This window comes from Thunnus albacares, chromosome 4, assembly GCF_914725855.1.
Source record: "Thunnus albacares chromosome 4, fThuAlb1.1, whole genome shotgun sequence".
Classification (NCBI taxonomy): Eukaryota; Metazoa; Chordata; class Actinopteri; order Scombriformes; family Scombridae; genus Thunnus; species Thunnus albacares.
The window spans coordinates 9,726,147-9,739,292 of NC_058109.1; the positions used below are offsets into that span (position 1 = coordinate 9,726,147).

General features: G+C 39.6%; 1 protein-coding gene across 2 annotated transcripts in view; it reads left to right on the forward strand.

Annotated features, from left to right (window-relative positions):
- The window catches only part of igsf21a (immunoglobin superfamily, member 21a), a 187,871-nt gene extending 175,716 nt beyond the window's left edge, over positions 1-12,155 (forward strand). For both annotated transcript variants that reach the window (XM_044347688.1, XM_044347689.1), the window contains exons 8-10: positions 936-1,128; positions 5,967-6,005; positions 10,842-12,155. In XM_044347688.1, coding sequence (XP_044203623.1) covers positions 936-1,128; positions 5,967-6,005; positions 10,842-10,918 — 309 coding nt within the window. In that variant the 3' untranslated portion in view covers positions 10,919-12,155. The remainder of the gene's footprint in view (positions 1-935; positions 1,129-5,966; positions 6,006-10,841) is intronic.
- Positions 12,156-13,146: the final 991 nt, after the last annotated feature.

The following is a 13,146-nucleotide window of genomic DNA, read 5'->3' on the forward strand; positions in this document are numbered from 1 at the left end:
TTCTAAGAACGACTTCTCAGATGGTTCTGTGTCAAACCATCTGGCTTGTCAGGTTACGCATGCCAAAAAACGGCACCAACCGTGCTTGCTGCAGGGAAGGAATCCAAAATGGGCACTTTTTGAGTCAATGTTGAAGGATGTTGACATCTGATAGTAGGCGGCACTTGTGCTTGAAAAGCCATGAAGGAAGGGCAAACTGCAGTCTGGACCGATTCAGATGGTACTACATCTGTTCTTATGGTATAAACAGGTTTCAGTTAAAGTAACATTTGATTTATTTTCTCTTTTAGGGTTCACCCCACTTCTGTAAATTTGAAAAGTAGTAGTAGCTCTATCTAATTTCATGCACTTGTGCAATCAATCTACACTTGAGCAGTGTGAACCAAAACAAATCAAACTGAGAAGTAAACCTTCCAATATAGTTCAGCACATAGAAGACCTTGAGCCTACCCCTACTTCATTCACTGTGTTTCTCACAAAGGAAGAGGTCATATTGTTGATCTCTCAAAACCTCATTCCTCCGAGGGGGGAAGAGTACAAGAGAGTCACCCTCATATTGTGTCCTCTTATTATCTATGAACATGTCAGCACACTGATATAAATGAAATACTGCTTCATGCAGGGTTATACTTTTAGACTGGAAATGGTGGGTGTTCTCTGGAGGGCTCAAAAATGTGAGGGGAAAAAAACTGTTGTAAAGTGAAGTGTTGATTATTAATGCATGTTGTTAACTTGCTGTTGCATTAGGGGGAAAAATTGGAGCTTGTATTATTCATGTATCCTTTGCTCTTAATCTCTTGGCTGAGACTCACAGACTTTCTCTGCACCGCCCTCTCACCCCTCCCTTTCCTCTATTCCCTTCTATCTCTTTTTTCCTTCTCCTTTCTTTCTTTTTTTTTCCCTCTCCGTCTCATCTGGGTGCTGGGTGTTGATAGAATGAGGTGTTCCCTGAACCCCTCTTCACCTGGACGCGGGTGGGGGGCCGCCTGCTGGACGGCAGCACGGAGCGAGAGGGGAAGGAGCTGATTCTGGAGAGAGTGCCAGCCGAGCTCAATGGCTCCATGTATCGCTGCACGGCCCAGAATCCTCTGGGCTCCACGGATACGCACACTCGCCTCATAGTCTTTGGTATGTACGATCTAGAGTGGCTACTGCACTACCAGTTAAACTGAAATCACATTTAAGTTTGATGAATTATTTACAAGCCGATGAATATGAAACATTTTTTTTTGTGACTGTATAACTTGGATCCGCAAGAATTATCTGGAACACTTATACCATTACACAGTTAAATGTCACCGAAAATTACATAATTCCACAAAATTCATTTCATGTATCTACAGTAACTTTGAAAAATACTTATGTGACCACTTTTAGGTATTAATCATTAATGTGGCTAAGTGTGTGATTAATAAGAGATTGTATTCCTAATTGGCTCAACAACAGATTCTTTTTAAGGCTGCACTTAGTGAGATAACTATTCTCTAACAAGGGATTTAGTGACTATTCCATCAGCGGCATGCCTTGCACTGCTCTCACGCACTTAAACACCAATAGGCAACAGTGACATCAAAGGCCTATGGTAAAATCAAAGGATCTTTGTTGTTGACAATGTCAGAAAAGCACTTTGTTCACTGGCCAAACGAAGGTAACGTGTTCACTGGAACCTGGAATTTGTTCGTTTACTAGTGTTGACGAGGGAGTTGGATTGCTTACAGGCTGTATTATATCGGTGTGTCCTGCTCCTCTGGATCTGTTTGTTTACACTGGACACTCTTGGAAAAACTGGTATTCTAAGTCTCTATCAATGGATGGAAAGCTATTTTAATCAAATGAAGTTCTTATGAGAGAAATTTACATGTTGGTGTCATGTCTGAATAAGCCCCTGAGTCACTTTTCCGTAAAAGTCACAATGGCAATCTTAGTGAGACATAGTATCCTATGAAATGTCCATATGCTTGAAACTTCCACCACAGCAAGTCTGAATTGACTGCCGTCACATTAATGGACAGTGTGCTGCACATTCAATGTTAAATATATGTTTAAAATAAGGATCAGAATTCTATGTTCTGTCTAATAAATGATTAATTAAAGAGAAAGTTTAGTAGGGATCCACTTGTGAAAAGCAGGGCATGAGCGCTGCTCGTCATTAATTAAGGCTTCAGCTGCAAAACAATTTATGAAATCCATCACTGATGCAACCTGTGAGAGGACTTAACACTTCTTCCTTCATGTCATTATTTTCCAACGTTGTACTTAAGCAGTGATACCAATCCCTCTCGCATACAAGACCCCAAATATTTCGCAAGCATCAAAGCTGTATCCGTAATGGCTCTGTCATGTTTGAATAGAGCGATTATGAAACATTTACAGAAGACCTATGTTTGAAAGCCCACAAGACATTACTATAGATAGATGAAGCCAGAGGCACCGTTTGGGGAGGAAAGTTAGGATGATTCTAAGGGCCTGTGACTGACAGGGGCCTTAAAAAAATATTAGAACATTAGGTACATTTTTTTCATTAAATTATAACCTTTCATCATTAATAGAATATTTTATTTGCAATGATGTACTAATAAAACTGACGATTTCTTGTTCTTTTCATGTTTTTGGAAAAAAGTAAACATCCAGAGAGTCTTCATATTGCCCAACCTCCCCCTCCCTTCAAACATGAAATGGTTCAGTCCTGCCCCCAAACCAGGGGTGAACTGTTCTTGCTAGCAGTGAATTGCTAGCAAGGAGTGCTGGTGGAGCATCATGTCTCAGCTTCTGAAAGAAAAATCTGGCTTCCAGAAATAAAAAGAAAGAAAAGACAAGACAGAGAAAAGAACGGGCGACAGTATCTCACATCTCACCCAATTTTTCACAAATAGAAGTGGGTTTTGTCAGTGAGTGGTGGAAATGAACCTGTTAGCTTAGTACATAGTGAAATAGGCTACTGTTGGTCCCCTAACATTAGGTACTTCATATCTTCACAGAAAACTCTGAGTGTTCACATTTCGCTCCACTTTTAGCCGACATTTAATCAATGAAGGCAAACTTTTAGCAAGATATTCACATCAAATCAGTTGTCCCTGCTCCTGCCTGGTGCCAGGCCCAATAGATGCAGCTTCAGGCTCAGCAGCCCTGTCTCCCCATCCCTAGCCCCCTACCAATGAACCAGCCCTACTCCCAATTAAAGAAGGAGGTGAGCAGCCTTGTGTTGAATGACATGTCATTTGGCATAATTGCAGGAGGTCTGTAGGAATTTCTTTTTTTATTGTTATGAAAAAATAAAAATGAATTTATCCTTTTTAATGATAACAATTGGTAGTATACTTAGTTGGTATGTATACTCCATTCAAAAATCTGCTGCTGATTTTATTCTTTTGTTGGTTATATCATTCTATAGATAATAATGTTAATTTATTTTAATTGAAGAGGTTAACGTATATTGAAGGCCCCCTTTACACCTTGCATTAAAATGTTTTGGGTGATGGGATTGCAATCAGATAGTGCTTGACCGCATGAAAGTAACATTACAGGTGTAAATGCACCCAAGACGCAAGGAGGACAGGCTGTGATCCAATTGGCCAAACAACCTCCTTAGATTTTCAGGGATTCGTTGTGACCACATTGCACGTGTAAATGTGTAAATGCAATTGCGTTGTCAATCCACATACAACAACTATGTGGAAATAAATATGTAATTGTGCACAACTGTTCCAAACCAGTGAGGTAGCAGCCATTAGCCAGTTAGCGACCTAAGCTACTAGTAAGAAAGCAGCAAGAAAGCTATATTCAAGACACTTGTGGAAGGAGTCAAGACAGCTTCTTTCCCTGCTGCGAAAGGCAAGCAAAAGTCCATATAATAGCACAGCTTCACAGATGGATACCATCTTTTTTTGTTTGTTTGTTTGTATTTTAATGGACCCATGCAAATGACCCATGCAAATGAGAGGAGGGTGTGATGTGGTTGTTTGAGTTGGACAGCAATTGGATCTCAATGTGGACACTGGAGACACATATTAATACTAGGATGTAATCAGGTTAAATCATATCTAGATATAATCTGGATATGAGACGCATTTTAATGCAAGGTGTAAAGGGACTCTGAGTTATATTTATTTTAAGTTATTCATTAATGATAAGATAAGTATCAGTCTTGCATCAAATAGTGAATTCCACTGTATGCAGAATGTTGCATGCATGTCTGCTCAGTATTATATTTTCACAGCTCACTGTCAGTAAATATCGTACAGTAAGTATTGGACTACAAGACAGTTGCAAACCTACAAAGGTAGAGTTATTTAAAGCTTTGAATGCGTCGATTGGGTTCTGGAGGTGTGGTTACAGCAATGGCGCAGGGTTGGCTTGGCGTGTGGTGGTGGGGTAGTGGGGGCCAATGTGATATCTTCTCATGGGGTCCAATATTCCCCAGGATGAAGCCAGCAACGCTACTCGTTCCATGTCTAAAAAGGGCTTTTGATTCGTGCACTACACAGAACTCATGTCACGTAAGAGAAACATGAGTACTATTTTTAAAAAATGTAGAAATGTGTGTGGCATGCACACGCACTTACAGTCAGCCATGAAGTGCTCTATTAACGTAAATTAGATTTCGTACCTCATTGACTCTAAAACAAAGAATGTTGTATCCATCACTTTTTTTTAAATCTTCCACCTGAAACACTCCTGTGAACAGGGTTTAAAGTATGTCACAAATGTACAAATTACTGGGCGGGTCTAATAAGAACCCACTTTAAGGGGAAAGTGCCACTTTAGGGAGGCGTTACCTTGGGAGGCGTTTTGCTAGGAAGAGCACTAATGTCTATTTAACACCCTGATGCACCCTCAGGTGTCATCGGCTACGTGCCTAGTATGTCCCATCTGTCTGCCTGCTCCTTGTAGATTGCTTCCACTCATGCTTAGGGGAAGTAAATGGTGATTAAGTGACCTTGGCACCATCCCTTGTGGCCTTGAGATGAGACACTTCTCTCTCTGCCGGGGGCGAAGAGATAGTATGTATAAGTATTTGGGGGCTCTGCTTGCTTGGCAAAGTGTTCAATATACATCATCAGGAATAATAGAGTATAATGACGGCTTGGTATAGAGACTCTCCACTGTCGCTGAGCAGCGCTCACGTCTTGATGATGTACATCTTTAGCCACCCTCAGTGATAATACCCTCTGAGATTACTGTGAAGTGAGTCAGCACTAAGGAGCCGGGCAGTGACACACACACAGGCAGAGACCCAAACTGCACACACATGCAGAAACACACAGATATGTGTGCTTATGCAAATTTGCAGGGGTAGGCAAACACAAGCAGGCATATGCACAGTGCACACACTAATTTCCCTGTGCCTCCCAGAGGAGCTGCTATGTTAATGTGGTTGCAGTGAAACCAGAAAAGTTTCACACTGTATATAGCTTCCACCTGCATGTATGTGAAGACTAACCAAAAATACCAAAAATAGCTCACAAAGTGGAAATTTAGGGGTGTTGCTAATACTCGGCAAGCCCTCCTGCTCCTTCTTTTGCAATTACTTTATCCCTCCGAGAACTTTGAAAACACATTGTCAGAGTGTATTGTGCAGGGTAGACATTGGTGCTACTTATTAAAGGTGGAGTCAATTTCTCAAAACCACTCTCCCAGACTGTCTGGCTACAGCTGGTCTCACTGCTGCTAAAAGTGTCCTGGTTGTTCTGGTGCAGTGCTCTGTGTTCCCAGTTCCATTAACAGGCCTAGTCTTTCTCACTGGGGATGTGTCATTTAACATGTGCTTCAGGAACTTTGGAGTTCAGCTTCATTAAAAAGCCACAGCCTCTGTCAGAGATCACTATTTTTCTCCTTCTCTCTGTTCCTTCTCATTCTCTTTATCCTCTTAATTGTTTCCCCTTCATTCACTGAGTCATTCAGTTTCTCAGTAATAGCTAAATTGTTTTGATCATCTCTGTTAATCTTTTTTTCTTTGTTTTCAACAGAAAATCCAAGCATGATGAAAAACACACAGAATCAGAACAGTGAGTATTTCAACCACAGATTGAGTGTGTGTGTGTGTGTGTGTGTTTTAATTACATTGCATCGCATGATTTCAGCTGTATCACTTGAGTATCATATTTCCAGAGACGCTGTATGTAATATGAGAACAAAATGTGGCACTGCAGTCTGCTCTGACTGTTCAGAGAGGCAAGTTCTTTGGGAGACTGTGGTTTCAATATTCAACGTATTGACAGGTGGATGTTTTCCTGAATGCGTTGCCCCAGATAGACTGCATGAGAGTGATTCAGTCAGGATTAATCTTTGCTGATGTTCAGTAGCAGCAAGCAACAAGCCTCTTCCAATGACTAACCGAGCCTGTCACTTTTGGTTGAGTGTGAGATTATTGGTGTTTCATATGTGCAGTGGTGGCTCATTTGCGGCTTCTGAGATTATCATATGTAAAGATGAGGGATTGTCAGGAGAAGCCGCAAGGTTGTGACAGCAACCTTTCCATCTTTCCCTTTTTTCTGCCACTCCCTCTCTCTTTCTATTTCAATCTTCCTGTCTGTCTTTCTTTTCCTCCGCTCTGACTTTTCATACTCACATTCTGTATGTCAGTAGCTGTTTTCATCGAATTGTCAAGCAAATTTTAAGAAAACTTTTGAAATGTTGCAAAAAAGAAAATGCAAATTAGGCACATTTCCCTCAACTGGTTTGGAGGGAATAAACTAGGCTACAGAAAGCAAAGTTTCATTAGAAGTTGGCCGTATAGGCTACATTATGCATGGCTGTAATAAAAAGTCGAGTAGAAGGAGTACAGGTTGTGAACCAGAAACAAAACCATGCCATCTGGCCATCTACAAGAGAAAAATGGAGAGAAATCTACAGGAATTTGTTTCGATTGGGCAAGTTATAATTGTTCTTTCATGTCAGCTAGTATTGGTTGCTTAGTTGCTACTACCAGCCATGTTTTTGCACATTATGGTAATATCCAGGTAGACACTGTCAGTGGAAATAGCTGATTAGTCATATGAGTTAGTGCATTAAAGGTGCAGTGTGTAAAATTTAGTGCCATCTCACAGAACAGACTTGGCAGAAATGGAATATAACATTCATAAGTATGTTTTAATTAGTGTATAATCACCTGAAAATAAGAATCGTTGTGTTTTTGTAACCTTAGAATGAGCCCTATCTATATAGGGAGTGGGTCCTCATCTACGGAGCCCACCATTTTGCACTGCCATGTTTCTACAGTAGCCCAGAATGGTCAAACAAAACACTGGCTCTAGAGAGGGCCTTTTGTGTTCTTTGCGAGTTTCGTGGCCACTGTAGGTTCTCTTACATGTTTGGAAGGGGATCGGGAGGGGTATTCAGTTGGTTGCAATCTGCAATCACTGCCAGATGCCTCTAGATCCTACACACTGGTCCTTTTTCAGAAAAGGCAAAAACCACCTCAAATGAGTATAAAACCTTTTTGCGAAATTGATGAAGTTTTTTCAAGTTTTGCCTTCTTTTTTTAACCTTTTCTAATGCGGTACTTCAAAATGCACATAAAAATATGTTGATGGAAACACCAGCCCATATTCCTGTTTTGTCCATTTCTGGTTGTTTTCTCTTTTTTTCACCACTTTGTTCCCTTCTCCTTTCTCTTTTCTGACCACTTCCACCATATTGATATTTCCTTCTTCCCTTCTATTTTCTTTCAAAACTAACCAAGACTGAAATCAAAATGTGACCCCAAAGCAAGACCTTATTTGAGTTTAGATATACGGGGTAAAACTGAATGCTGCATAAGAGGAGACTCTTTAACAACTCATGTAGATTAGTTTATACAAGCAAGACTCAAGTAGCCCAATTTCCTCCAAGCTTGATAGTATATTAGAGTATATTATAGTATATAGAGATCAATCCACATAAATATGCAGTTATTAGTGACAGAATCCTCAATGTTATTCTGTAAAATACATTAGCAATGTGCACTAAATGTAGATTGTAACTTCACACCATGAAGCAAGAATCAATAAAACAATGATGTGAGCTGTTGTTGATGAACTGGAAAATGTATTTAAATGGTGTGACTACATAGTGTATAATCCCTTGTGCATGTGTGTGACGCCCATATTTGTCCCAGCATACAGTGTAAACAGCTTCCCAAGCAGATGGCATAAGAGCTCTCTTTAAGCTGAACTGCACTAGTCAGGCAAGATTTGAACAGTTTTGTAGTCTGACATGGACTTGACTCTTTTTCACACTTTTCTTTTCTCACAGTTGTTTTGTGTTTCCTTCTTCAAATACATCTCATTATTTGTCTCTTCCTCTCCCACACACAATTTCTTTCTTTCATTTGCTCTTTATTTTTTCTCCCATCTCTTCCTCCACATCTCTACATTTCCCGTCTCTGCTAGTCATATCTTAGGGATGCAAATCTGAATATGCAAATGCTATGGTAAGCACAGGAGCAGGTGTGTCGCAGCAAGGACAGAATCAGGTCAGCATGGACGCTCAGACATGCCTTGCATGCAAGTCAAATTGTTGTACAACATGGCCCCAAGAGGTCACCGCACACATGCCCGATCGTTTAATGGCTGAATACCCGACTCCTCGTCTGGTGCAAGTGGGAAGGACCACCCCTGTCAGTCAGTCAGGGCCACAGCAGACAAGAAAACTATGCTTCCCATGAGGGGTTATATTCATTCATATTTGTCAGAATTCCAGTCTCCCAGACAACTTGTCAGGCCGAACTGTATGGCAATGAACTACATTTAAGAGATGAGTGAAATGAAAAAATGTGACATTTTCTGCCTCATAATACTGTAACTGTCAGCCTAGACTGGTGGAAATGTCAGAATTTTTGGGTTGTCATGTTACTGTGGACAATGCATCATCTTGGCATAGACGAGGGGGTGTAAACAAAGCAAAATGTATTACAACCGCTAGAGTCTCAAAAGATGGACTGCATCCAATGAGTCAAAAATAACAAAACAGAAAGAACCAGAGGCTGTCATCATGTAATCTGCATTTTCATTTTTTTTGGTAGACATGTCATGTCTGCAATGCAAAATTCAAAATTGAACCCTCTTTTAGAACTGAGGTCGGATCAGAGACGGGAGCCAGACTGGTAGGAGGGCAAACAGATGTGTCATAGCCACAGTCAGAATTATCAAGTAGGTTTGTACAGACAGCCAACTTAACTTAAATCTTCTCTGGAGTCAAAGTAGTCATGTACTCGTGTGCAAAAAGACAGCAAAAGCATAATATTTTGATGTTGGATTTTATGTCCTGTGCAACTGATGTAGAGTCATCCTTTATTAAAAAGAGCATGTTGCCACAGAAATCAGTCCCAGTTGTCTAAAAAAAAAAAAATCAGGTTGGCAGAAATGCACTGAGGTCTGAGCCAAAATCTGAAGGCAAACAGATGGCTGGGCGACTTGCTTCTATGATTGTAGACTGGAAGGGGACCTCAGATGATGATCTTATGGTTGGATGAGCCCATTACAGAATGAGATGAAGTACTTATTGAGAAGATCCAGTTGTTATTGTCTAATGTCGTATGACATACATAAACAGAGTGAAATATGCTGTATATAAAATGCCAGATTATGTTGTTCTGTGGAGATTTACGTTAATTAGGGAGATAACATGAAACTTTGATAGTTTAATTTAAACAATCCCAACAAACATATGATCCAGTTGTTATATGATCCAACTCATGGTAATAAAAACAACATTGCTCAACATACCGACAATATTTCATCATCCAGACTGCATTACCTGGCAGGTCTAACCACCAAATCAAATTTTGAATCTAATGAAGCTAGCCACATCTCAATGTGGTCAGGCATGCTTTGTTATTGTTTGTGTGGCCACAATCTGGAGAAACTGCTGGTTATGTCAGCAAAGCCACACCCAGAGTTAGTCACAACTTCCCTCTGTTCCAAACTTCTCTATATGGTATCCAATAGCAGTATAAAGCTGCTGTCTCTGCCGATATCTCCTCTATAATCTAGTATCCCTGCTGTGGGCCTTAGAACAACAAGTCAAAAATAAAAAAAATGAAAAAGAAGTAGGGCTTCACTCCACATACCACCTTTTTTTTCTGAGGACTCCTCAAATATTGAGAAAGAAAGAGAATCTTTCTGTTTCCCATACCTACACAAAAGGCCAAGTGGGAACATTTTCGGTTGTTGGACTAGCGGTGGCACTATACTGTTGCACTTTACTGTAAGAGCAGATTCTTTATTACTTAATGTGTAGAAAAGAATTATCAGTATCATTATCCTAGTTATCCTCCCAGAGCATGACTGTCATCAAGTCACCACACTTCTAGTCCAGGAAACAAATGTGGCTACAAGTGAAATGAATGTGATGTGATACATAAAATACATACAAGTTAAGATTAAAAGATGCTATGGTTAATTAGGGAGGGTTCACTTTTTTCAAGTAGGCCAATACTTAAATTTTATGACATGATTATCTCAGTCAAAATGATTATAATAAACAATATTATTTTGATAAGGATCAAGGTAATGGGAAGGTGTGTCCAAACTTTTGACTGATACTGTATATTGAATTAAAACATACCTTGCCTTATTGCCTTTAAAATGACTTATAATTAATTAATATCACAAAACATCTTATTTTATTGTAAATCATTTGTAAATATGTGTTGTTTACTTTAAAACAACCACTGAAAAATACTTGATTACACACTAAAGAAATCATATCAACTGCATTTGAATAGGGTCACAAGTTATGGAAATTGGGACTTGAGCATTACAATACTGTTTCTGAAATATGGTGTGGCTGACATAATGAGTAGAAGATTGAGGAAATGTGTCTCTGTCTGACTGACTGGTTTTTTTTTGTGGTGTTTGCAGATGGAGCCTCCCGCATGGATGTGCTCGGACTAACGTGGATGGCACTTGTCCTCACAGTGACAGTGGAACTGACGTGAAACCTCTCATCCAAGACATTCTCACTCACTCACTCGCACACATATTTGCCCTTCTTACGCAACATACACACACAGACACACACACACACACACGCACACACACAGTCACACACTTTCCACAATCCTGCAAGCCTTCTCCAGTCATCAACAGACCCTCCATGCGTCAATCGATCAGGAAACAGCGCTACCACAGGATGGCGCACCACTGTTTTTGTAACAAAAATAATAACCGAGATAATGATTTAAAAAAGAACAACGTGATGAAAATGACAGTAACCACCTCCTATATAGCCCTGCCCAGTTACACCTTTTTTTTGTTTCTTGTCCCACGTCTGCCTGTTGATCAATAAAATCAGTCGATTTGAAAAGGAAAAGAAAAAAAGCATTTGGATTTTATTTTGATGAGTCAAAATGTCATTGGTGTTGACTGAAATGTGAAAAGTGGGACTGGCTTAGGCTGTGCCACCATATCAACCACACCTGTCTGTTACATGTCCTGGGATGCACCTGATTAGCAGCAAGCTGATAAATCAAGGGGAACAAATGCAGATGCTCCAAGAGAACAATCTTTTTTTATTAATACACAAGTATTCCTTTTTTTCTTTTGATGGCTCGGAATGTACAAGAGGATTTAAATGCATTGGAAAAACTAGAAAAAATATCTCCTTTTTGAGTGTATTTTGTGTACATCAGTGTAAATTTTAAAGACTTCTAAAGAATTAAAGAGGTTATATGGGTTATGGGGAGGGGTGGTTGCTGAGATAGTTGGAGTTTACACTTCACCTTTGTTTGTACTTCATTCAACACTGTTTTCAGAGATAATCCTTGGCTGAAAGGACAAAAACATGAATAGCCTTTCTGTTTCTCATTTGGTCTTTTTATATCTATATGGCAGGTCTCCAAGAACAGAGTAAAAAAAAAATCTAACATATGTCTGCTGTTTTGGGGTTGTGGTGCATGTGACGTTTGAAGATTCTTTCTCCTTTTGGTGTGTTGCAATTGACAGCACTGCAACTCATTTTCACTGGCCTGTAATCCAGTTATTTACTTGTGACATACTATCTTAAGTGACCTACATTGTGTACAATACGTAACTCCTACCCAGACATTTACAGTACTAGTAGGATCATTTTAGCCACCATTTCAGGGAGGTGTTCACCTGAGGCAGCGTGTGTAAACAGGGTTGTTGCATTTGTTTCATTTCACCTGTATTAAAATGGAGAGATGATAAAACTCACAAGCCTTGACTTTACTTACAACACTGTGTTCAACATGTGTTCCAATATGTTTGGTAGCAGATGTGCATCTTCCAGCCCTCCTTAAATCTGGGTACAGGCAATATTTGTAATATTGCACATGCCTACATATTTACATGGCTGCAGGAATTATTTGCAATCTAATTTGATGATAATCCCACTTTATCAAGGAAATTTGAAGGACAGTCTGCCTATGCTGAGAGACATAGACTTGTTTTCAATTTATGCCCAGCTATAGCAAAGTTCAAAAAATGACTTTGTTTCAGATATTTCTGATTGTATTGACCCCGACTTGGCTTCTGAAGGAGATTCTGACATTGATGTTAACCCTTGCAGTTTGTACTCTCACACACACATTGAAGAGTAGTTTAATGCAGAGTAATCCTGCATTTTTTGGACTTCACAAGAATTGCAATTTAAGCTATTCTAAGGACACAACATGTATTAAGGGATTAAGGTTTAAACCAGGTGGGAGGTAAGAGGAGAGATTTTTAAAGCTTAGTCGAATAGAAAGGATAGACCTATCCGTTTGGGATATCGGCTCACCTTGCCAAAGTACAATCCATATTCCTGCATTCCGGAGATGAGAGCTGCATAGCACAAACATTATTAACAGACAGTCATATGCGCTTTGAATTAATTTTTCTTCCAGTGAAGGAAGCAAAGGGCACAAATCCTTGTCCACCCACTGTATAGCATTATAACTCAGCTATCATTTTAATTTTGATTCAAGAGGCACTTCTGTGCTTTTTTGCTTTTATCACTCTCTTTGCATTCAAGGGAGAAAAACAGGTTCTTGCATTTCTGAATGCATTAGAGAATGTGCAAATTGTCTTCATATAGTATGACTTAATCGTCATGATAGTGGAGGATGTCCATCATAACTTTGCGTGTGTGTGTGTGTATATGTGTATATTACAAATGTCCACAAGTTAATGGTATGTATGAACACTCCATGTAACTTGTAAAGTT